The sequence below is a fragment of the Neopsephotus bourkii genome, unplaced genomic scaffold (assembly GCF_033783945.1).
Source record: "Neopsephotus bourkii isolate Nb327-2 ecotype Australia unplaced genomic scaffold, CSIRO-AGI_Nbou_v1 NB_31, whole genome shotgun sequence".
NCBI classification, from domain to species: Eukaryota; Metazoa; Chordata; class Aves; order Psittaciformes; family Psittacidae; genus Neopsephotus; species Neopsephotus bourkii.
Window position 1 is genome coordinate 1369920 of NW_026900548.1, and position 26306 is coordinate 1396225.

The 26306-nt window shown below is 46.4% G+C and overlaps 1 protein-coding gene across 41 annotated transcripts in view; it reads right to left on the reverse strand.

The window, feature by feature from the left end:
- MAP2 (microtubule associated protein 2) overlaps window positions 1–26306 on the reverse strand; it is a 217623-nt gene that overhangs the window by 56773 nt on the left and 134544 nt on the right. For 39 of the 41 annotated variants that reach the window (XM_061344295.1, XM_061344303.1, XM_061344542.1 and 36 more), the window contains one exon: window positions 11016–11301. The exons of 1 other annotated variant lie outside the window; for it this stretch is intronic. In XM_061344295.1, the coding sequence (XP_061200279.1) occupies window positions 11016–11277 (262 nt within the window). In that variant the 5' untranslated portion in view covers window positions 11278–11301. Of the gene's footprint in view, window positions 1–11015; window positions 11302–17294; window positions 17436–26306 lie in introns of those variants that run through there. One more of the 41 variants, XM_061344320.1, reaches the window with a different exon arrangement.

Here is a 26306-nt window from a genome sequence, read left to right on the forward strand (position 1 = left end):
CATCTTCTTAAGTCTACTGCCTGGAACAAAATATTTACTGCCGTCAGCATTTCCCAGGCAAGTCAGAGGTGGGAAAAGCTAATCAGTTCTGTCTGATGCATTGGCAACACAATTTACAGCTAACATGCAGCACTGAAGCAGACACCATGAGACCCTCAGCCAGATCAGTTAAAAAGATCACTTGCACACATGAAGCAGCTCTACTTATCTTTCATTAAAACATGAACAGCTCAGTAGTCATGCAGAAGAAATAACTTCAGCTTCAAAGCAAAGAACTGGCTATTTAATCCTTTAAGTGTGAGTAAATATATGTAACAGGTAACTCACTTTTAAATCAGTTTTGTTTTGAACTTCAGTACAAATCAGAATTTTAAGCAGACTTTTAAGAATGCACATAGAAGTCCATGGAGCTTCAGCCACCTACAGCAGGAGATGATATATTCCTTAAACTTCCGTTTTAGCTCCTTTTGAGCTGATACTGAACACTTTTCACAGTATTTTCTGTGATCTTTTTTAAAAAAAAAAGAATTCAAAGTATGCTATACAAACTCTGCTGAATGTAAGTTTAAAATTAACCTGTGTATGCATTGTGTGGCATTTCTAGTCGTGCCTGGTCAGAAGGACTGAAGATCATTCTGTCAAGGCAACACAGTGCTGGTTTATCCCATCAGGGGATACAGTAACCACCTGCTCCCATCCATGGACTGCCCACCCTTGAAGACTACAGGCTCACACCTCCCAGTGTGCAAAGTAATTAGGAAAGGAAGATGTGAGAGATGGTCAGCAAAGCCCTCAGTGCATCTTCTGAACTACCTCTGACAGAGCTGCCTTATCTGGGCACTAAAACACCTACAAGCTTCTGGAGCCACAGTGCTGGGGACATCTGGGTGCTGTGGGGAGAGCCGAGATGAGGGCTTGGGTCACTGCAGCCACTGGGAGAGGTCTGCATCTGCATCCAGAGAGAGCTCTCAAGCGTACTGAAAGCGAGAAGCAGCTGCGAAGGTCAAGGTTGAAGGGGAGGTACACTGGGTGGCTGAGATAAAGCTGGGAGTACACAGAACGAGGGTGGAGGAGCTAAAAGCAACCTAAGTGAGAAAAGAGGAAAAGAAGGAAGAGCTGACAGAGCAATTGTTGAGAAGGATAATATATGCTTCATCCCTGGAAGTGCTCAAGGTTAGACAGGGCTTTGAGCAACATGGTCTTGTCAAAGGTGTCCCTGTGTGTGGCAGGGTTTGGAACTGGATGAGCTTTAAAATCCCTTCCAACACAAACCAGTCTGTGATACTATATTCTTAAACAGAGAGAAAAGGTGACAGCAAAAGGAAAGAGAAAGGAACTCATGGACATTAACAGCTATGGATTAGTTCCTTTTACGGCTCACTAACAACCTGTACAAGCTGTATTACCCTGGATTTGGCACATACCCTAAATCTGAGGTTAAAAAGCAGTCACAGCTGAAGCCTTTTCCTTCTCTCATATGTGGTATAAGGCTACGGATGAAAACAGTTTGGCTATGTCAGCAAGACTGCCACATCTATGCAGCACTGGCAGCTCATACATTAATAAAGAAGAGCAGAAGTATCTGTCTCGCCAGATGCACAGGCTTCATGGATGGAGGACCAGACTGTACCTTATTTTATCATAACTGCCACAATCTATATGAGTTGATGAGAGCTGTACCAAACTGATCATATATCACTATAAATTAATCTCAAGGAAAGAAATAGGAATAAAAAAGTTAAATACCTGAGGTTCATTTTCCCCTCTCAAAACATACAGTGCCTCCAACTGAAACTGATTTCCATGAAGAATTCAATCAACTCAGTCCTGAGTGAAAATGACTCTCTGGGAAGCAGCTAACAGGTTTTCCTGCCTTGGAGTTAGTAATATCTCACAGTTCTTTTCCACATACTGCTTGCAAACTAAAATTCAAGTACTAAAGCTTTGACCAGGTATTTTCCACACATAGGGGAAAGGCTCACTCGCATGATCTAATGTACACAGCTGGGGGGGGTGGGGGGGGGGTGGGGCTTGTGTTGCCTGCACTTTCTGTATGTCATGAAGAATGCCCAGTAAAAAAAAAACAACCCAAAACCCAACCAAGACTGCATTTCTAAACCATCACCTCAGAATGGGTTTTCCAAGCACCACTGCCTCTGTTTGGCAGTTGCTCTGTGAAACAGCACAGAAAAGAGGGATGTTTTGCCCAGCACCTCCCAAGGAATGAATGGCAGAGTCCACACCAGCAGGCAGCCCCCTCACTTTGAGTCTTGCCTTTAAATTTCCAGATCAGCCTTCTCACAGTGGGTACAGACAGGCACTGGATCATCAATGCTCATCTGCCAGCTAGTGTCAGCTGCTTTATGCTGATCTCCATCCTTCAGCTGGCAAAGGCAAGCAACCCTGTATTAATTATCATTATAAGGATTTCACTTAAAGTGAGCAGTTAATCTTCCAGTAGCAACTTCACAAAACAGAAAAAACCCAAAACAAAACCCCATGTTTTTCTGTCCTTACTCAGGATATGAATATAGCATGAGAAGAGATGTTTTCTTGCCCTATAGTGTATCCTCAGAGACTAAACTAGCAGGAAAGACAAAGACAGGGGTTTGCCCATGCCTTCTAATCTTTTCTTGGCGTTCCTCACTCAAATGGAAACCCAGATTGCCTTCGCTTTCCAATTTTAATACAGAGTAGCTCATCAGGGTTAGCTGAACCAAGAAATTTGCATATATATAATACACATGTACTGTGCACCATAAATACACCCCAAAGTAGTACTTCCTTTTCATTTCCACTGAAGTTGTGCACTGATGAGGACAGCAAAGCGCTCCCAGTCTCTCTCCCCACCTACCCTGCCTCCCTTGACCTTGAGAAACAAATGCTAGAGGAAAGGAGAAAGAAAAATGAAATTCTCCTTTCCTTTGTCAGACAGGCTGTCTGTTGCGCAGGACCACTCTGGAGAGGCTGTGCACTCTGAATGCTAACTAAGCTCGCAGGCTACACACGTTCTCTCAGCAGAGCTTATGAAGAGATCCTGATCCGTGCAGGGATGTGTTGGCATGGTAACAGGGAAGAAGAATTCAGCAACGCCTGGCACCCCTCGAAGGAACAGCAGACGGGTTTTGTAAGTGATCTGATGGTACCTTCTTCCTCTCTACCACAGGTTAACCCACACCCGGTGGTGTGTGGAAGGGCGCGTCCAGCTGAACACCCTAGGGGACAGCAGCAGGGAGCTGTGCCTTGTGCTGCGCTGACCGGTTAGCCATGGCTGGCAAGTGCATCAAGCCACACATGTGGACTTCTACATGGAAAAGGGCAGGAAGAGATCTGTGAAGCACAAGGGTGAGCAGGTGAATGACTGCACCTCCACGCTCCTCTGCTTCACAGTGTGTCAGCTCCATCCCTGGGAGCTGACAACTGCCTATGCATCGGGCGAGGTGCAAGGACATGAGGCAAGCCATGCCCACCAGCACATCCTGCGCTGCCACCTGAGAACTTGCTGCTTCCCTCTCAAGGTGACTTTGGAAGAGAAGTTGCCATTTCAGCTCTGCCTGAAACAAGAGCAGCTGTGTGTCTGCAAAACAAGGCTCTGTTGTTTGGTAACAAACCTTCCTCCAAGTCTTCCTGCCTTCAGATCAAAACTGGAACTGAAGATTATACGCTGGTGCAATCCTCAGCAGTACCACCTTCCAGCTGCAATCACACAGACCTCTTCCCGTTGCCAAATACTGCCCAGTGCTCCTGCATGTCCTTCATGCTGCCATCCTGGGGATGAAGACCATGATGGCATCCTTTCAGACATAAGACAGAATTGCTGCTGAAGCCCTCTATCTACACCTCTCAGCATGGGGCAAAGCTGAGCCAAGCCTAGAGGGCAGCAGCCTGCAGAGAGGTATCACACAACTGTGCACAGGTCAGGAGCCACCCAGGTTCCTTCTGGCTTTTAAAAGCCTTCTATACTTTGTGTAATTCATAAATGTACAAGTTGTCTCCTACCATACACTGGAAATGACTCCAGCACAACAGGCCACAATTTAGAACGTGGTCTCTGAACACAGCTGCCCCTCCTGCCACTGAGCTAACTCCAGTACTGGAGGGTCAAGATCTGGCCCACAGAAACAGCAGCCTGCACTGACAAGATCCCATCAGGCATGCATCCAAATGCGGATGATGGGGAAGATGGGCAGAGGTGAACAGACAAAGAGCAAATTTTTCTCCACAAAAAGGAGAGCCAAAAAGCAAACCTTTCACTGCCAGATGTGTTCTGTATTTGACCGGATATTCATCCTTCAGCAGCAACAGCTATACTGGCTACAGCAGCCCCCCAGAAAGGCTGCAGATGTTTTCAAAAGGCAACGTCCATGGCGTACACTCTGAAGTACCAGTGTGGCTGGAACAACATGTTATGAAAGATACTTCCTCCATCTCCTGGCCTTATTGCTCCTTGTTGCATCTCCAAGGCTGTGATTGATTATGTTTTCTGGGAATGCTGACGGCACCAAGTGAGCGCTGGTTGCCAGGCCAACACACTCATAAGGTGTTTTGCTCTTTACTCGTCAAGGAAGCACAGCTGCTTATGCAATTCCCTCTTACGATGCTCATACTGTAACAAAAAAAAACACCAAAGTGAATCAGAACACCAACAGGGAGCCCAAAGGAAATGGCTGGTTGATGCTTTGTCTTGGCCAGATTCAATGCTGATGTGTCAGGATGCAACAGTTGACTCTAAGTGTACTACTGCACCTGGTTTGAGGTACTGCTTTCAAAAGCAAATCTGAGCCACACACTGACATTTTCAGAGGAGCTTTAGGGATAAAAGAGACTGATGGCTGAGCTTCTCTGGGTGTCTGGCTCTGAGCCACGGCAGTTAGCACCTGCACACTGGGTTATCTCACCCCACTCCCTTTCAGGCAGTAACTTTTCAGGCACTGCCCAAAACTGTGTCAAACCCTCCAGCTCTGACCAATACACATCAATCAGGAACTGATTTCTGAAGTCCCAAGAGGAGGTGGAACAGCAGAGCCAGCCCCTTACAGAGGTTACAGTCTGACAAAACGGGATGTGTTACTGGATTTAGTGACCCATAGTGCCAGCCACAGAAAAACCTGCAGAGCCTGGTCTCTACAGCAGCTACTGAACATTGAGTCAGGGAGAGGGCAGCTGGGAGATGGGGACATGTGGGAAAGATGGGATTCCTGTGGCTTCACTCCTAGTCCTCTGCAGATGAGCAACTGAGAAGGGCCTCTACAGCAAGCTTAGCAGAGAACGGTAAAAAAGACATCTTCTACAAGTGCTGTTGTCAGCAGTGTAATTTGAACATGTCTAAAATATCCCAATTATGTGTCCCAGAAATGACACTTGTATTACTCTTAACACGGAGAAGGAAAGTGTGCAGTAATTAATGTCACATTTCCTGGGCAAAAGCAGGAAGATCAAAACGCCCAATTAACAGCTTCTTTCCCATGGGAGCCATCAATGACATGGTAAGATGCATTCTTCCAGCTTTGTAAAACAAACAACTGAATCAGGGCAAACCCAGTGATCAAATTTGCCTTTGACTGTCATCAAGTTTCCATCCTTCTGTGCACTTTGTTGGTGGTGCTCGAAACATGCAGCTTGCTGGAAACACACCTCTGAGAACAAGGCTTTGGGAAAGGGACGTTCAGAGAGTCTGGGGGGTACTTTGGAAACTCCAGGAGAGCTTGGGCAGCAGCAGGACAGCCAGTGCAAACAGCCAAATGAAAAGGAAAGCTCTGACAAGGCAGTCTTGTTGGAAAGAAAGACTAAAAAGGGCTCTGTACAAAGAAGGCCTGTTTGCATGTTTACGGGCAGTGCCATCAGGGTATTATCACTTGTATAGCAAGAAAGTGGAAAAAAGGAAAAGATCAAATGAGATGTGTGCCCAGAGAATGACTCAGTGCAGTTTCAGCCTGAAGAGGCTGCAACCCTGTCCCAGCACAACCTACCATCATGGCTCCAGCCCTACCCCTCATGGCCTGAGGGCCTTGAGCCGGCACAATTGGGTGCCACAGTGACTTGCCAATAGTGCAGAGGCAGTGAGGGCTGTGAACCAGGTCCTCTTGGAGACTGGTTACTACAAGGTAAGGCTATGGAAGGTAATGGGATACAGACTGCTTCCTTGACACACTGCCAGGCAGCTAAAACAAGCAGAATCCCTGTGTTCCACGTTTGGCTTTGTTTTTGCCAACCTAAGGGGACTCCCCACCTCTGTTCACTCTGTTCAAGTATTACTGGCTAAGCCAGGGCAGTCTTTCAGCCTGACGTTCCCTGTAGCTTATTGAAATGCACTTATTTAAAGAGTAGTTGGTCACAGGAATCGATATTATGCAGATGTTCATGCATATGTCCACTGAACAAAGCCTAAAACAAATGGCTGAATCAGGATAAACTACATTCAAGGCTGTAACATGATTTGCCCCTTCCCACTTTTCTCTTTGGCTGTTTCCTGCAGACTGCACTATTCCTACTGTCTGAATCCCCTCCTCTCTGAGGTAGTATTTGCCATCATGCAAAAGCTGAGAACCTCTGGACGAACAGATAAAAATGAACCTCTTTCTATTGTCCTTCAATATCTCCTTTTTTTCCCTACCACTTCCTGACCCATCTTTGCCCCCGCACCGTTTTCATCTCACCAGCCCTTGGCCCTTTACGTCTCCAAGTTCTCCCACTGATGGATCTGTTCCCCCACCATTCCCTCATCCTGTTACTCCTCCCTCAGCTTAATACTGCCACTCTCTCATTCAGCTTCGCCAGGCCTCCCTCCTCACCCACCTTTCCTGTGCCTCAAGAGCTCTGAAAGCATGGCAGGAGCACTCAGCCTGCAGCCAGTCCAGTGTGCGGTGTCAGGAAGTCTGCTATGATTCTCTGGCAGCCTCTTTGCATCCCACATGGTTTGGGTACCCTGCCAGTTAATGAAGGGCTCTGTGTGTCACTGGCAGGACATGTTACTGTCCTTAACACTGAGTGACACCAGGACAGTCGCTGTCCTGAGGCTCTACTAATAGGATTTCAGGAAATGCTTTCCCTTTGTCTGTCACAAAACTAATTCATCAAGTAACTGTGCGGGTAACCCAAGCCCCCTCTGATTATAAACCTGAATTTGGCATATAATGAAGAAAGCACTCAATCACTTGAGTCACTGTACATAACAATGCAGTACAGAAGATGCTTCACAATGCATCTAGCCACCTTTACCATGTTCATATAAATTTGATAGGTTAGCCATTACATTATAGGAAAAAATGAAAGGAAAAAGTAGATGAATTTTAAGTGTAAAAAACCCAAACCTTTGCAGCTTGATGTTCCTTGCAAGTCAAACAAGCTGGACTGTGCTGAATTGCTGGTTCCCAGAGAACACTGCAGCACATCTGTACTGCTCCTCAGCGCTTCCTCCCTGCTCCCAGTGAGCTGACCACGGCTTTTCAGTAAGCTTCATTCTGCCACTCTCATCCTTCATTACAGCACATCCTTCATCAAACACATCCTGAGCTCTACCACAGGCTCCAATGGAAAGCTTCCCACATCAGCCCGCTTCAGAGCGAGTTTCTGAAGGTTACTCTATCAACGCCTACTTGGCAGCAAGTGTCTTAGATGACATAAAAATGTTTGGTTTGACAGGAGTCAAACTCTACTCCTAGTACTTCAAAAATCCTCACCAGGGATGCGGTGTGTGTGTGCAAATGAGAAAGGACATGGACAGGCACAGATTAGGAAGAACATTGAAGCTCAGTGGATCTCAGGCTGTGGGATACTGCATGCACACTGTGCCAAAGGCAAGGAGACCACATGAGCTCCTCAGAAGCAGTGTGGGACTTGTGGCTGGCAGAGGGCTGAGGATGGAGAGGGTCCTAAACCTAAGTATATACAAAAATACATACACAAATACATATGAAAAAGAAAAAGCTGCTTCACTGCCCTTACTTATATCACATCCAGATGTGATTTTTGCCTTCTGCCAAAAAAACAGCCTATTCTCTCACACGTGTTTGCCTTTGACTTCAGTGGATGCCAGATCAGGCCCTGAGGCTGCCCTGTCCACAGCCTGTGCACTCTCCCACGTTCCCATCAGTCCATTTGAAAGAAAGGCATTGATGTGTCTCCATAATGCAGCCATTACCAGCACGATACCGAGACAGATCAATCAAAGGCAACACAACAGCCAGATTCAGAGGATTCCAAAATTGAGGTCAGGCTCAATAACTCTTAGACAGATGCCAAGAGAGAAACACACACATATATATAGGAAGGCAAATTTTAACTGTGCAAACCTAAAAATGTCACTTGCAATGATGGATTGAATGCATTTTGGCAAGAACTGTTATTTCCTCCCCCATCACCACCCCTTGCCTCTGCACCAGTGTTCCATAAGGTCCCTTTGTCCTGGTGGCCTGACATTAACCTTCCCCTTAACACACAGCCCACAGATTTTACATCGCAAGCCCTGCAGATGGGTGCCCTGCTGCTTTGCTGTGCCCTGAAGGGACTATTGCACTGCTGCAGAACACCTTGCCCTAGGAGAGGCCCATTTCACGACTAAATCTCAGCCCCTGGGTCAGTCAGCTGCTGGGGAGCATCCTTAGGTGAAATGCCTCAAATTGTAACACAGCTCCCATCAGCAGGTGCTAGGGAATGTCCTGGTTGCACGAGTGTTCTACTGTAAAAGCTTCTTGTTGCAGTTGCTGCGGATCTACAGACCCCAATACAAAGGCTGAGAAGCAAGAGATTTTCCCAGGTTATGGTTCTGGACTTGTACCAAGGAAAACAAAATCCCTGCAAATCCACCCAAACCCACAGTTCGGCTTAATTATCCCAGTCGACCTTGGCTTCCTGTGCACTTTCTCCTCGGCTATTTGGAGTCAGTGAATTAAACGATTTCCATTATTGACAATCATGGGTATCAGAGCGGCATTTAAACCCTACCTGACACACCACCTCATGGCAGTTGACATTTACAGACTAACACGGTAAAGATGATTAAGTTTAGTGGTGAATGGCAATCTTGATTTCAAGATCAAGCTCTGAATCAAACCCCAAGCTCCAACTCTAAACTTCCTGCTCCGCAACACATTCAGCACATCCAGCTAGTAGACCCTAGTGTAAAATGGCAACAGACTCCAGGGTCCTCTTCTACCCGTACAGGAAGTTTTTGAAGGTTTCTCCTTTAAAAAGTGAAAAATTATTAAAAACATATCATAAGTATCCTAAGATGACTTACACTGCATTAATCAAATATGGGGTTAGCCAGTGTGTATCTGCAGGGTATGAGTTTCCAGAGAGCAAGGAATTCACGCATGAAGGCAAGCAGTTTTAGGGACTTCTGTGGCGTTCAAGGACAAAAATGCCATGAGATAAACTATATCAAGACACCCAAACAAAAACCTATATGTATCAACAGTAAGTCCCCACACCAGAGATTCTGCAATCTAAGCAGTGAGAAAAAAGCAGGGGAGGAGGAAATGAAGCCACAAAGTGGTGATGGAAGTGAATGTCACTACAAGAGTAGTCTTGCTCCCTTGGCACGTGCGTGTCCCCAGTCCTGCTGCCTCATTTGCTCTTCTTCTGCTGTTTAATCCCTTCCCTCAAAAAGCAACATGAAAATACACTACTACAATGCCCATGCAGTGGGTTCCTGCCTTCTCTCACCCATCAGTTGCAAACTCCTCAATTAAATGCTGGGGGAGCACGACTCAGAACCTGATGCTTGACAGAGTGCAGAAAAACATTTCTCTCCCCCCCCTTCTATTCCCACTTTTCCATGTGTATGGGTGAGACTGGTCCAGCCTGTGTGAAAAACATGCAACAAAGATGAGAAACACACTCAGTCTCCCCATAACCTATGTCAGCTCCTAAGAACTGCAGCATCTTAGCTCTGTGAGTCCTGCATGCCTGTTCCTGCTTATTTGCTGGCTAAGCATAGCACTAAGTTGGGTTACAGCAAAGAGACATGACTTTGTCTTCATCCCCCTTAAACAATCATCATCAGCATGGTCACCTGAATGCTTCAGGATTTCTTTTACATTTTGGCTATCCCCAAGAGAAGACTCTTCAAATCTAAACCCATTTTCTTTTAGCAGAGAGATCCATTTCCAGCACAATGGCTTATGAAATGGCTGTAGGGTCCAAGAGCCTTAAAATTCGTCAGCTGCTGAGAAATTATGGATAGCATCTCCAAATGGTGTCAACAGCCAGCAGACATTGCTAGAAAGACCTCTTTAGCATGCATGGATGGCAGTTGTGTCTGTACAAGAGAAATTCCTCTTGCACTGTGCATTTGGGATTTAAAGTGGGAACTCTGCACAGAGAGAATTAGCATTTACTTCTAAACCAGGAAGCCTGCTTTGCATATTTCATTTTGACACAGTCACACTTTTTTTTGTGTCTCCCAAATAACAAGCTGAATCCTAAAATCCTGACACAGTTTACAAATAGACTCAGTGAGCATCCAGTGAAATATGCCTGGGCAAGGGTGAATAGATGCTGACACCTAACTGTGGTATTCCCGGTCAGATTGAGCAACACATTACTATGCACACAGTCGGTGATTTCAAGGTGGTTTTTCTCGCAAGCCACAACAGGAGAATCCAGCCTTCACAACACAGAGAAATGCACACAAGAGCAGCGTGAGCCATCCATGCACAGCAGCAGGGTGGTTTCCTACTCGAGCCCAGAGGAGCTAAGCAGCTGCTCTGCACCAGCCTGTCGTCTTGCCCCCAGGGAGATGACCCTGTCCCAACTATTAAGAGGCACCAATGCACTGTCATGCCTTTCCTGAAGGCTTCTCAGAGCACTGGCCAGGATTCTGGGTAAGGATGCAAACTGTGCAAACCTGGATGAAGATGCAGCCCTTGCTGTGGAGAGCTAGTGCCCTTCTAAAGCACTACTCCCTCATGTTAGCTCCCCAGGACACTCTTGGTTCCACCTAACGTTTTCCCATGGAGGACCATTATTCAGTGGTCTGCAGAGTTCCATAGTGGGGTATGGAGGTGCGTTACCTGCAGTCTCCCTGTCCCCTGCTGACAGCTCCCCGTTGATCCCATTTTCTTTGGTCCGAGCATACGTCCCTGGCTGCTCGTGGCTGCCCAGCCCTGGCTCCTCATCCTCTCGGTAGGGAAATCCATTGGCACTTCTGACCAGTCCGGCACCCGCGCCGCCCTGTTCCTTAATTTCAGGTGAACGTGGGTGCGCAGAGGCCTCTGTTAGCTGACCTGCAGTCCAGTGCGGTGCCTTGGCTTCGTCCTTCCTATCCTCCGCCATGGCCTCTTGCCTTCACCACTTGGCCTGTAATGACATGAGCAGGAAAGGTCAGCTCCAAGCAGGTGACTGTGCCCCTCACCACGGGTCAGTGCTGCCAGAGAAACTCAGGTCCAGCACATGAGAGAGGGTTTACATGCAGAAGTGTCTCTGCTTGTCTGTCCTGGGCGTGAGGGAACTGCTTTAAAACTAAACCAAACTACAAGCAGTAAAAATTATGGGTCAAGTCCTCCCTGACTCTTGATTGCCTTGCAATTATTAGCAGTAGTTTCTTGAGAGCTGCCCTTTTGTTAATCTGCTTTTAACTCATTAATTACAGTTAAATGTCAACCCACTTAATGAGAAATGAATCAGTCGTCAGCATGCCATGACTGCTGAAAGAGGTGAAGCTGCTGCTGCTATTTTCAATGCAGTTGCAAAGAGCAGGTGCTCTTCAGGCACAGAACCACAAGGCGATGGATGGGTCCTCTGCAGCATGAGCAATCTGCTGCTAGCCATGTCTGAGAACATTCACTGGTGGGCTCCTGAACATATGTGCTATCTGACCCTGTTTATATCCCCTCACACTTGCTGTTTTGTGAACATTCACACTCATTCCCTTTTGTCCAGAACAGCCCATGGGGAACAGTTGTTTCCCACACAAGCAGTTGCATTCTCTCATGATTCTCTTGTGTATTTATACATAAACAAAACTAATCATTATTTGATTCATACTTATTTCACTCCCGCTAATCAGCTCTCATTAGTCCAAGCTAGGAATAGAAGGAATTGCACAAGTCATAAGCTTTGGCTACTCCTCACAGAAAAACATAGTAGTAGCAGTTCGTTCCTCACTAGCAAACCTAGGAATACAACATATTGTAACCGTGTTTCCATGATCAGGTAACCCTGGGGAGGAGAGCAACACTTGACCTGAGCTAGCTACTTCAAAGTGAAAGCCAGCTGGCCTTTCCCAACAGCACTGATCACATTTATTTCTCCTGGGAGAAGAAACTAACATGTAAAAGAAATCAGTAGTATGCAATCACTCAGCCACATACCATAGAGGCTGAGCAGCCCAGGGAATGCAGCTCAAAACTAGATGGTGCATATTATTCATCAGGGACTGTAGCGATAGGACAAGGGGTGATGGGTTCAAACTGAAACAGTCAGGTTATGTAAAGAATAAGTTCTTTACTGTGAGGGTGCTGAGGTGCCCAGAGAAACTGTGACTGCCCCACCCCTGGCAGTGTTCAAGGCGAGGTTGGACACAGTGGCTTGGAGCACCCTGCTCCAGTAGAAGGTGTCCCTGCCTGTGGCGGGGGTTGGGACTGGATGAGCTTTACGGTCTCTTCAACCCAAACCAGTCTGGGATTCTGTATATTCTGCAGGCATTTAACAAAATCAACCAACTAAACCAGCAAACCCCCCAGTTCCTGCAAAGTCGTTAGCTCACAGAAAACCTCTAAACATTGGGAAAAGCTGTGATTATTTGTCAGATAATCATTCCCAACTGGAACTCAACCCCTTTCTCATTGGATATCATCGCTGAATAATAATGGCTTTCAGAGGTACTTTAAATTAAGAAGAATAATGGTGAATTATGAAAATCAGATTTCACTCACGATAAATAAGTGACTCAAAGCGTGGTTCCACCCCAAAAAGGACTAGTCACTTTTGTGCAGCTCTGTTCTTGCCCTCACCCAGCACCATTCCCTGGGGATGACAAACTGCATAAAGACTCCAGAAGTAGGTAAAACTTCAAGCACAGCATTTCCTCTGAGCTGCAATGAAAACGGTGGCTGAGCAGGCTCACAGAGCTCGGTGGCAATGAGAGTTGCCTTGATCAAGCACAGAAACAGTAAACACGATCCGCAACCCTCTGCCTTCACCTCCTCCTTTACCCTGATGGGACACTCATTAGTGAGCCATTCTGCATACACCACAAGAGCCTCAACACAGCCACCTCAAACCCTACCGGGAAAGCAGATGCAGTAATAATGAAGGAGAGAGCCTGAGCTGAGCAAAGAGCATCCACCGTGTAGCCAAGAGACAACCCTGTACCTCCAAGTCTGTCTGCTGCATGACACGACACGATAATTTATGATGAGAGCTTTTCCAAAACACAAGGCCACGGCACAAATGCCTCCCTCCCTGCAGGAGTGAGAAGCACCCAGCCAAAGCCACCAGTGTTTGGGGTCCAAGCACAGAACAGAGCCTGTTCTAGGAAAAAAGGGCACATTCTCATCTCCGAGATGAGAATGCTCAGCTACAAATGTAACTGTTACATCCTACCGCCGCAGTTTGGAGGCTATTATCCCTCAAGTGCCCTTCCTGGCTCCAGGCAGACACTCCCTGCTTCACTCGCAACTCCTGAGGAAGGGTATTCACATCCTTACAATGGACTGTGTCAGAGTCCCCTGTGAAAGTAACAGAAGTGCTTTTATCTTTAAAAATAAATACAGCGGGCAGGCTCCAGTGAGGGCTGTGTGTATCTGGAGGCAGAATTTGGCTCAGTATTTATAATAGATGGTTACAGAGTGAAACATGGATGAATTCATTCTTGACTCTGTTATTCATCAAGTACTCTCTGAGTTTATAATGGTAGTAGAAACACAGCGAGTGAGTCACACAATGCATCTTTATACTCAGCACTTTAGCACTGACTCTCTGCTGGGTGGCGTGATTCATCCGCAGCTCAGGTTCACATCCAGACTCTACAGGTGTGCCTTTCACCATCAGGTTAGGTTTTTTTTCTGCCATTTCAATACATACCATGGAATTCAATTAATCAGGTAACTGAAATATTGATACAGAAATACCAAGAGTAGGCAAATGTTACGGCAGAACTTACATAGTGTTAGGTATATAGAAAGAGGAAGCTTGGAAGAGTTCGGACAATCTTAAGGAAACACAGTGTTTGAAAAGCAAAAGGTTCCTCTTTCCACTATGATTGTCTTATTCTTGTATAAATGGCAACAATGGCTTTCAAAGGACATCTGAAAAGCAGCACAGACAGTTCTCTGGAATGTCATGTTGTCTTGGTTAAAATTCATTTGGGTATTTGAGCCTCCTCACCCATGGCAGCAGAACCACATTACCAAGGAACACACAGCACTGATCTTACTGGGATGTTTTCTCTCTTCTCCTCCACCAGCTGACGTTAGTGGTGGTGAGAGGTGACCAAGGCAGGCACTGGACTGTGGCAGGGAGGGCAGTGCAACCCCGTACCAGCCTCAGCTGCATCAACACCCGGCACACCAAAGCCACACTGGTGACACCACGCCAACATCCCATGGGCACAAGTATGAGCCTCAGTGCAGGCTGTGTTAGCTACATGACATGGGATCATGGAAATACTCCTCCATCAGTGTGTTCCTCACCTTGAAGCCTGATCAAAGCCAGCCATGCAAATGGGAGTGTGGTGGAAATGACCCCTGTTGTGCACCACTGAAACCACCTCAGTGGTACTGACCTACATGTCTGGCCATGCATAACCCTCCCTAAACTGTCTTCCTTGTCCACACTAACATGGAGGATGCTACTGAGACTCTGTCAGAGAGATCATGCTCCATGGGCAGCCACTGTCAGTAGCAAAGCAGCAGTGAAGAGACATTTCACAAACCCTGAATTTGTATCCTTGTAACTCAGGCAGTGCCCTAGGGACAGCATTATGGATCTGAACTGGACATCCTGCCTTCTAAACTAATAACCTGTAGCAGAAATCATGGTAAAAAAAAATTCCCCCATTCTTTCCAGGCATTTGGGAACTGTGTGGAGACAGAAAATAATACTTCAGTAGCTTTGAATTAACACAGAGGGACAAACCTTATGCGACACGTGGAACGCCTTTGCCGTTACCTCCTCCCTTCACAGGCACTGTAAATATGTCTCCTAACCCATATGCTCTTTTATGTGACACCAGCTCCTACTGCCATGGCTGGGTTGAACCAAGTCCGCGTGCTTTGAACTCCACAAACAACAAATCACCCACAGTAATACAGCACAAGACCATGATACGCAAAACCCAAGATAATGGTGATTTAAGCATCCTGTCATTCTAGCTATCCTTGTATGTATTACCCGGGTACATCCTGCAGAATCACCTTAGCACTGTATTAACATTGCCTTTGCAGGTAAGCAGATGAATTTTCTACAAATTCCACTTTTTAGAAGTACTTTTTAAGATAACAGTATTAAACCAGTATAAAGGATTTTGCAAATACCCTGCTTGAAGCCGTGCTTTTACCTACTCCTGTGTTTATTGTCCCTTCACAGCGCGATGGGGCTATTTGGTTTCAGGGAAGCTAATTCATTAGCTAAGAGAAACAGCCACCTGGATACATGGATGAAGAGCTACAGTTACAGTTCAGGGCAGTAAAAACAACACCGAAGTTCCTGAAAGGAGAGACAACATGCTCCTCCAGAAAGAAAAACAATCCCTAGCAGGGTCATGACCAAACCCTGAGCTCCATGGGAGGGAGGGGGAATGAGAAGGGATGTGCTCCCTGTACGGCTCTGCAGCCAAATCCTGCTTCCCAGGGGACTATCTAGCTCAGATATCCCAATAGCACTGACTCAAGCTACGAGCTCCGTGAAGGCAGGCAGGGGCAGGTAGGCATGAGCAGCATGGCCTCAGGTACCCAGGGCTGCCAGAACTCCTGAAGGAGACTTAAGCCTAAAAGAGATTTTTAAAATGAAACTTAAGAAATTCAGAGAGTGTCTTTCAGAGAAGATGAATTTAGGAGGCGAGGTGGTCATACATATTTGAAGAGAGCACCAAGAACTAGAGGAGAATGCAGTTAAGATGCCTTCAAATTAGTTATAGTGAAACCAAAGCCAACACAACGAAACCAACCAAACAAACAACACGTATTAAAAGAATTCCTTCCCTAATGTAAAAGCCTCAAACCATGTATAGGGTGCAACCTAACTTACACTGGTGAATAACACAACCAAAAAAACCTTTAATTCATGTTCACTTATCAACTGGCCAACTGGGATGATGTGTCTGAATATTAAATATCAGGCATTGTGGATTAAAAGGTCCCAAGGGAATTTGCCAGGAAATTTAACTTACCGATAACTTCTGTCTAGAAGAGCCAAGGAAAGCAGGCAGGGATCAGGAGGCCGGAACAGAAACAACAAGAGACAGAAGGTAGGGAATCTGGACAAACAAATTCCAATCACTTCCTGCCACCATCAAAAACCTCAGCCTGTGGGATGTGGTACCCAAACCCTGTTGGTGCTGTTGTCTTCATGGGCCCTTCACCTACCTACGGAAAAGAAGGGCTAATTTTGGATGCCATGAATACATGGAGAGCTTTGCACCTGCATTTCACTCCTTCATTTTAGCTAACATGCACCTTCTCTCAAATTAACGTGGCTATTTACAGATGTGAGCAGCATGCTTCACACTGATCAAAAAGAATCACAGCAAACAGCAGGGATGAGGAGGAGGTCTCATGGCATCTGACAGGGACCATGTCAGCTTCCCTCTTACTTAAAATGCTCAGTCATGGTCCAGAAGCCACAGAACAATAAATAGAAGTCACCAGTAGATGTTAAAGGTCTAAGTGCTGTAATTCCAGTAATACGGTATATTATTAGACAGAATTATACATTCTAGCAACTGAAGTCACTCTACCTCTCAGGCCTAATAAAGGCTGGACAAGTTTCTCTATTAATTGTAACAAGTATAGTTTATTTCTTGCCCACTGTTTGAGTTACTAGCCTGCAGCTAGATCCCTCTTTCTAGGCAATACAAGCAAGATTATCCTCTCAACCACCACCTTGCATCAGTTAAAATGTAGGCACTGTTCATTCCCTCACACTTGTATTAGCGTTGGGTGGTTTTTAAAGGCTTTTCCATCCCTACAGTGCGCACAGTCTGTCAATAGTCACTTATTCTTTGCAGAAAATCCTTTTGATTGTACCTTGGATTACAGAACGGGAGAAAAACAACGGACGGCGCCTCGACCAGGGGCTGAACAAAGGAGGCTCACTGTGAAAGCAAAATTCACCGCAATCTGCATCCTTACCGGAGCTGAGGAGGAGCGACGGCTGGAGCCTCTGAAGCACTCAGTCAGACCTGCAGCGCTGCACAGCAGGGAGCGAGCGGAGAGCCGCAGGAGCGGCTGCTCACATCGCGTTCCCGCTGCTCCGAGCCCTCTCCCGTCTCCCGCGGTTGGGCTGAGCACCAGCAGGCAGGTGGGGAGGGTGCCTCACCCCGCTCCTGATGGAAGGGAAATGCTGTCACCTCGAGAAACATGAACCTGGCAAAGCTCCCCCGCTCCGCTCCAGGTCACAAACCCAGCTCGGCCAGGAGGCTCGCCCTGGGCTGGGATGCAGCACCGGCTGCACTTCCATATGGAAGGAAGCAAGTCTGTCCTGCTGCAGAGCTCACCCACAGGTAACTACATGAGAACGAGCCTTTGAGCTGCCACTCCTGACCCACAGAGCTCTTCCCCCCTGGGGCAGGTATTCGTTTCTGCTGTAGAGCAGAGCTGTTGGGTGCTCCCCTCTGCAAGCACACGCAGGGCTGCCCTTGCTCCCACACCAAGGGACTCATCAACTTGCTCATACTCCAGGGATCTAAACCCAAGTGCCCTTCTCTATTGCAGTTGTGAAACCATGGTACTAGCAGCTTCAGCCTGCAGAAAAAGAAACAGCTACCACAGAGCTCACTTCTAGCTAAAAAGCCAGAAGAATCCCTGTACACCCCCCCTGCTCTAACCCCAGCCCTTCCTGACAACCCATTTTGATCCACGATGCTGCATTTTTACACCATTTACCATTCAAACACCCTCACACACCCCCCATCTATCACTAATGATAATTGTTTCCTGCAGGAGAGAAGAAAGGCATTTTAGCTGCTGAAGGAAATGGTAACCATAACAACAGCACCATGACAACTGCAATATCTGAAACAAGAATTAAGGCAAAAAAACTTATTGCCAATAAACTGGGTCCATGATAAAGATGGCGAGGCCATGAAATAGGCAATACCAGTCAGCAAAGGTGCCAACATGAAGAGACACAAGTCTCTGGATTAGATTGCACATAACTCCCCTGCAAATTTCAGGATGAGGCACCATGACAGCCTTGTCTTCTCTTGATCAGTAAAGAGAAGGTGGTCCCTGCTCAATCCTACATGATATCTCTCCTGCCTCGGGGAGCCAGAGGGGCTGAAGGATGTTAACAGTGTTGCCGGGAAGCCAGGATGTTTCCTGGCAGGCACAGGACTCCCGGCTTTCTCAGTGGAGTCTTTTGTTTCCAGGAGACTGATTGAAACGAGCCCTGAAAATGGACGGGACTGCTCCCAGGGCAGCACCTCAGCCAGACACACTGCACTGATTTTTCCAGCAAGCACCGTTTGAAATGGGCACCATAAACCCCCGCCATGCACTCTAGAGAAGGCACTGCAGTTGGCAGGCTTGTCTGGAACATGAGGCTCCACAGCCCTTCGCCAGCAGCCACCTCAGCAACCCGTGCAAAGGCCCTAACTTACAACCCTGGCAGAGAACACAACCCAACACTTGTGGCCACACTGGCTTTTTCACCCTTGGTGCAGGAGGCACAGGAGAGCCACCACAAATAAACAGCATGAACTCCGAGGGCTGGGTGCAGATGGAGTGATCTGGGGTGTGAACAGGTAGGGAAATGTCCCAAGAAGCAGCTGCACAACCTGCCCTTCCTGGGGCTTCACATAATGGGGTTTCAATGTTTACAACACAGGACTGCTGAGGGTGGGCACACTGAAGTGGTCTTTCCCCATTGAAACACTCTGGCGGGTACAGCTTCTCTTTCATGAGCTCCTGGCTTTTCAAAGTACCACAGTAATCTAACTGGAAATCAGACCTTTCTACATGGTACACTTTGCTTCTTCCACAATATGAATAAATGGAGATTTTCAACTCTACATTTTAAGCCTTACTGAAATAAACACTCAACTCAGCCATTACTTGTATTTTTACAATCTGCTTTTCACTACCAAAGTAATTATGAAAGATTTCATAGGATCATAGAATAGTTAGGGTTGGAAAGGACCTTAAGATCGTGAAGTTCCAAGCCCCTGCCATGGGCAGGGACATCTCACACTAAACCATGTCACCCAAGGCTCTGTCCAACCTGGTCTTGAACATTGCCAGGGATGGAGCATTCACAACCTCCCTGGGCAACCCATTCCAGTGCCTCACCACCCTAACAATAAAGAACTTCTTCCTTATATCCAATATAAACTTCCTCTGTTTAAGTCTGAGCCAGTTACACCTTGTCCTGTCACTACAGTCCTTAATGAAGAGTCCCTCCCCAGCATCCCTATAGCCCCCCTTCAGATACTGGAAGGCTGCTCTGAGGTCTCCATGCAGCCTTCTCTTCTTCAGGCTGAACAGCCCCAACTTTCTCAGCCTATCCTCATATGGGAGGTGCTCCAGTCCCTGATCATCCTCGTGGCCTCCTCTGGACTTGCTCCAACAGTTCCATGTCCTTTTTATGTTGAGGACACCAGAACTGCACACAATACTCCAAGTGAAGTCTCCTGAGAGCAGAGCAGAGGGGCAGGATCACCTCCTTTGCCCCACTTTTCACAAATACATTTTCAAAAAGCTAAGAACAGAGGCAACTTTTGATTTAAGGAAATGCTTTTGAAGAAGATTCAGACAGGATCCAGAAAACACATCTCCAATAGAGGAAACAGCTTTTCTGTGTTTCATATTTCCTTCTTACCACAGTGGTCACTTCAAACCTTAGCAAGAAGACATTGTTCCATCCCAACAACGCAGCCAAGCTGGGGGATGCACTATAGAAAACAAGGGCTTCCCTCCCCATTGCCACCTCTATTTTAATGTTCAGTGCTTATAAATGGCTGAAACAAAGTCATCTTCTGCTTATTTAGCTCATGGGTACAGAAGGTGAGGGCAGTGCACAGTACTCTGCTCATTGAAGGGGTTTGGACTAGGTGACCTTTGAAGGTCCCTTCCAACCCAAACTCTACCCAGTTCACGATCTTTGCATTCCTTCTCTCCACAGACTCCATGACAGATGACTGCTTGGATTAGGGAGTGAGGAATTCATTAACTATGCTAATGTGTTACTTGCAGATTCTCCATGTAGGACAGGCCTATGCTCTTGCCAAGTTTCAGTGGAGCTGCTCTGCATGCAGGTGAGACAAACTGGACCATTTAGCAGAGATGCTACCAACTCCACTGCTAAGCAAGAACACCCACAAGAGGATCTCACATATCCAGCATAAGCACTTTAACTACACTGGGGTGTCTCTTCCTTCTCTGCACACTTGACTTGCTTTCACGTCCCTTCTTGCTTCCAGTTTCACTGAGATCTCATCAAACATGACACAATTTCACACAATCTTAACTTTACTCACTGAGCTTTTAATTAGAAAACAATGATAAATGCTGCCTCTACAAACATGTCAGCATTTTGTGCCTTTTCAAAGGCTTTACCTAACTTTTCAAACTAATTCCACCCCTGCTACAACACCCAGACACTATCTTTGGGAACATCATCACGTCAGCTACTACAAATGGTAAAAAGCATGTCCTGGGCTAATTTCTGTCAGATTCTTTCCCATAAAATACATGTGGGGAACCAGCTCACAGCAGAAATACGGGATGCAGCATCTGCACCACTCTCCAGCTCTCTGCAGCCTTTCCAGGGCCATGGATCCTCAGAAAAGGGGTTGTTCAGTAACTCCAGGGGTAGACTCCCTGCTTGCAGCTGCCACCCCAGCTTAATTCTGTCCTTCCATATGCTAAAGTGAAGGGACGCAGTTAGTTATTCCACAAGCAACACAAAGATGCTAATGTGAAAAGTATGGAGGTGATGACAGGAGCGGATGTTTAAGGCCACGTGCTGCTCCAGTTTGGGTAAAATTTGTTGCTCACATGAAAAGTTTCCTCCCCACGTCAAGGGCAGCAGATTATTCCTTTCCTGAGAGTGCTTTTAGCTTCACTTCATCATACTCAGACACGCCAGGCAATCCTGCCATGCATACAGTGGAAACAGAAGCATCTTATTGTCTAGCAGAGGCATTGCCTATTCATGCTGAAAAAGAGCATTAGATAGAAGAAAGCTTGTTCTGAGGTCACTCCATCCAGACTCACTTAAGCGGCTTTGACTCCCAGTTTCGCAGTCAGAAAACCTTAGAGGCAGGGACCCAGGAACCCATTACAGCCTAGAGAAGCTAATGCTTTCAGCTGCAGCACAAATCATCTAACTGCAAACAAACAAACAGAAATAAGGAGACAAAGGGTTGGAAAACTGGCTGTGAAAGGGGTTACTTGCAACGTCTGCTTGCTTCTATATTTACAGCAAACTTGGCATGGATTAGTGAGTGCTAGAATTTTCTCCCCCAGGAAGTGTCAGAGCAGTGACTGTTGTGCTGCAAACCCTTGATCCTACAGAACTGGCAGGATTCTTTCATCCCTTTATATTATTTTCTAACCAACAATGTTACAGACAAATGACTTCTTTTAACTTAAATATACCCTTATGCTTGCATGACTTAGAAATCCCCTGTCCACCCACATTCAGCCACCCACTCCTGTGACCCATGCCTGTTGTACCCAGGCAAATAAAATAATCTCTCCCTACCTGGAAATAAGAATACCCAGAAATCTTTTGTGCTCTTAAATGCTCTAGACAGCAAAATCACAACATTTGGGATATAATTTTATCATGTGGTAGCTTTTCTCTGCCAAATCTTAACCAAGCCTGCTGCCTTCAAAAGAAAAGAAAGCAACAGCCACTCCTCCAGCCTGTTCCAGCACAGGGGGAGAAGGGCAGGGAGGACTGAGACATAAGTGAAGGAACCTGAAGCCACAGTACTTATTTTGCAGCCCTTGCATCCAGAGCTTTTTGAACTAAGAAAATGAAGGTATCTGAAGTGTGAGGATGAACAAACTCACTAAGTCATTCAGCCCAATACCTGAACTGCAGGACTTGCTGTCACAGCAAATACCTGCTTTACAGGTCTGCTTCCTCCCCAGGCTTACCCGATTCTTGCCACTGGTTGGGTTCAACCTTGTTCTGCTCTTCCCAACCTGTGCTGAGGGGCTGACTTATGTCTATGAAGTCAGCGGCATTCTCCTGGGCTAAGACGAAGAATAAATGAGTTTTGTGGGAGGAGAGGAACAAGCCCAGGGCCAAGGAGTAGGGAAGGGTAAGAAAGTTGCGTTGGATGAAGCAATTGCATGTCAAGAATGATAAGAAGTGACTGATGAACAAATTCAGTAAGTGAGGAAAAAGTCTAGAAAAACCCAAGCCATAGGGGTGAATGGGTGTTGTTTTAATATAAAGAGACAGCCAGGGGGACAGAGGGAAGCTAGGATTTGCCACGTCCAATCAACCCATCCAGTCTAGACTCATGCCTCAAGCAGTGGCCAGCACGAGATGCTCCACATGAAGAGATAAGAAGCTCCACAGAGCTCCAGTCTCACATCAGCACGTTCTCAATGCTCAGACTCCAGGCAGTGACACAGACCTGCTGATACCCATCACAGCCAGGTGCCTACATGTCTATGATCACCATGGTCTTTCCAATACAAGCAACATACATAGAAGACACCCTCATTGTGACCTCCAGGACAAACCCGTGTCCTCCCATCGACTGCCATCAGAGATTTCCATTAACAAGGCAACAAGATACAAAAACCACAATGGGATCTAGGACATGCAAGTATTGATGGAGACAGAAAAATCACACATGTATTTATGCGTTCAGGTGCTTCTGATGCCTTTTTTGACTGGTACCCAGGATCCAACATAAGATTCATCTTGAATTGCTCTGTATGTTTTCTTCTGCAAAGCCTTTCAGCAGCACTAATGCTGACACTGGTTTAGGAGGCCTGAAAGCATTAGGTATTAATCACAAATGAAATAAAGCAGGCCTGGAAAAGGTACAGAACTCAATAAGGATGACAAAAGACCTGGAGAAGCTTCTGTGCAAGGAATGACTAGACAGACTGTGACCCTTCATGCTGGGAAAGAGGGGAATGGGCAGATGTTTATTACAACATGTACAGCACAGAAAGATAAGTAGAGAAAAGAATCCGTCAGGCTCTCCAAAGAGAGCTGTGGTGCATCAAACAGAACTCACTGGTGGCAGGCTCCCTGCAAGTGAATGGTGATTCTTCCCACTGTAGGGAATTATACTGTGCAGGAGGTGGTACATACTAAAAGTTTATACAGTTATACAACTGCTGAATTTTTCTTCCATTAATTTGCCCATGGTTTCTCAATTGGACAGCCTTTTCTGGGAAGGGAATGTTTTTACATGTAAATAATATCTAGATCTAGGGGCTTTATTTGCTATTTTAATATTGACTTTAAATAATTGTGTGGTTTCCCATCATTGATTTTTAAAGGCATCCCTTCCCCATCGAGTGTGATGGAATGTCGCAGCCCCTTGCTGAGCACCCCAGTGTTTAACAAACTCAACATGAAAATACACTGCAGATGACATAGACTGTATTGCACTGTAAACGAAAAGCACTCATTGAACTGCCAGGCTCTAGCAAACGAACAGCTTTGTCGGTCTGATAAGTTTGTAACTGAAACATGATGTTACATCCCAGGCACGTGTTTTTACATATTCCTCTGCTGATGGAGAAAACAAACAGGCTCTGCAGACTTCCCCTTGCCACTCGCGTGGGGCTGGTTCCCCAGATGAAGAAAGGAGGTGCTCATTTTCAACCTGTTCCAGAGAATCAACCTGACCACCTCATGCTAAAAACCTACAGACAGCACACAGTGACACTGATCTAGTAACTAGGTTGGGGACACCAACAGGAAGATCAGCTGAGAAGAGAGTTCTGGGGCAGGGGTGATGCTGAAGAGAAAAAGCACATGAGCAGCTAGGAAGACAGATGGCCCTTCCAGAAGGACCTGGTTATGTCTCCAGAGCTGCCACTTGTAAGAGCTCTCATGAGGTACTGTATGTAAATGTTTTATAGATGAGATGTTCAAAGCTGCAACAGCGTAAGCAAAATCTTGTATGTTTTCTTTTCCATTTAGAACAAGCAGTATGAAACACATGCCCCACACCACTGACCTCAGCGCTGACCCAGAGGGGCTGTCTGCTTGAAAAGATGATTCATTCACTCTGCTAGAAGGAAGGGCTGAATGAATAGGCAGTATTCAGACTGCACAACGCCTATCACTTGGGATTCCCTCAAAATTTAGGTCTGACATGAGTGGGTCAGTAACCACACGCTTTTGTTCCTAGCTCTTTGAACAGAAATGTCTCTTTGCATCCTTCAGTGGTTCCCACAAATCAGGTCGATTTTTATGGCTTGCTAATTATTATTGCTAGACTTCTGCAGGGCTTCAGGATGAAAAGAAGTGTGCTTCTGAAAGCTCAGGGCACAAAACTTACAGAATAAATCACTGTCTGTCTGCCAGCAATAAAATCCAGCCATGGCAGCCACTTAAATATACACATCTGGATAGTGCTGAACTTTATTTGTTCAGGGATGGAAAGTTCTGTTCTGCCTTCGTTGACAGAGCATATTAACAACTACCAAAAATGCAGCAGAAAGAAGTGACTGTCACAAAGTGGATTTTGTCTAGAGGTGTATCAACACGTATCACACTTACAAAGCTGTCTGAAATGACATTTCATATCCCCTCCTGCAAGTTTCATCCCAAGCAGCAGTCTCCTCATTCCCATTTCTTTATTAACTTCCAGTTTTCCTTCCTTTCCTCCCAGTCCTTCTTACAACTTGCCTCCATCTCACTGATTACTCATCCTCACCTTTCCCCATGCACCCTCTATCAGAGCTGTCTCTTTTCCTTACTTCCACAAGTCCTTGGCCATGTTTTCTAACATCGGTTGCCTCTGCATTTGAAACTGTGGACTTTTTGCTCTCCCAGAAACTACAAACAAAGGTAAGGCAGGTTATTGTTTTATTCCCACTCACAGAGATACTATATGACATGACATAAATTGGGCTGGCTGGGCTCAGGGAGGCTGGAAGTAGCAGAGGCTATAGCAAGTCTCTCCTGACAGTCAGCAAGGTATCCCCTCCTCAACAAGGAAGATGCTAAAAAACTTCACAGGCAAGATGCTGGGTTGAAACAGCAAACCTGGTCCAACCCAGTCTGGAAAGGCAGCCTGGCTCCAGGAAAGGGCAGCTTGAGCCAAAACACGTGGATAAGAGAGCAAGGTGAACCTGGCTGCCCAAGAGGAAAACTGCAGCCTCAAACACAAAGAGTTTGGCAAAGTGGTGATGGAAACAGGGTCTTATAATGGAAAGTAGCAAGGCACCTTAGCTGGCAGGCTCACCTGTAAAATCACAGTCAGCAAATGGAGCATGTGTGAAGGGATGTACATGTTATCTACTAGTGCATGTCTGAGCATAAGATCGCTGTATCCATAGTGACGGCAAGTGATATGCTAGCAGTACTGCAGGATAGATTCTGACAGCCTGATTTAAAGCACAGGGTGTAAAAAGACTTCTCCAAAGAGGCAGACAACCCTTCTTCGTATCCCCTGGAAAAAAGTATAGGTTCCATCGGGGGAAACTGTAACAGCTCCCAACAAAAGCATCTCAAAGGCTTTGCTATACCCTCTTCATTGGCAGAGAGATGGTGGCCATATAGATCTGGGCTCTATTCCTGACCAAACTCCTGCTGCTGCTGGAGCGGCTCTGGGGAAGAGCCAGCTTGGATGATGAAACTGCAAAGGCTTTGGACTCTCTGGGCCCCTCTTACTGATTGCATGCAGTGTTCATGTCTCCTGCTGTGGTTCCCATAATACTTGGTCCTTTTCTCTGGTGCAGCCACCACTATGTGCGTGACCTCCCCAGGCCACCCAAAGGGGCAGACCATGTTGGGGCCTCCCACTAATCTCTTCTTTCAGCAAGTTAGTGCTGGGGAACAGGCAGCAAGATACTTGTCCCAGTTCCTGTCTCAAAGGTGCAAAAGGGCCCCAATTTACTCAGCCTGGGCCCTGAACTGAGGTTTGCCGTGGTCAGAACCCAGGCTGTAGGCCGAAGAAGTTATACTTGGGTTCCTTGCAGTCTGCAGGATGG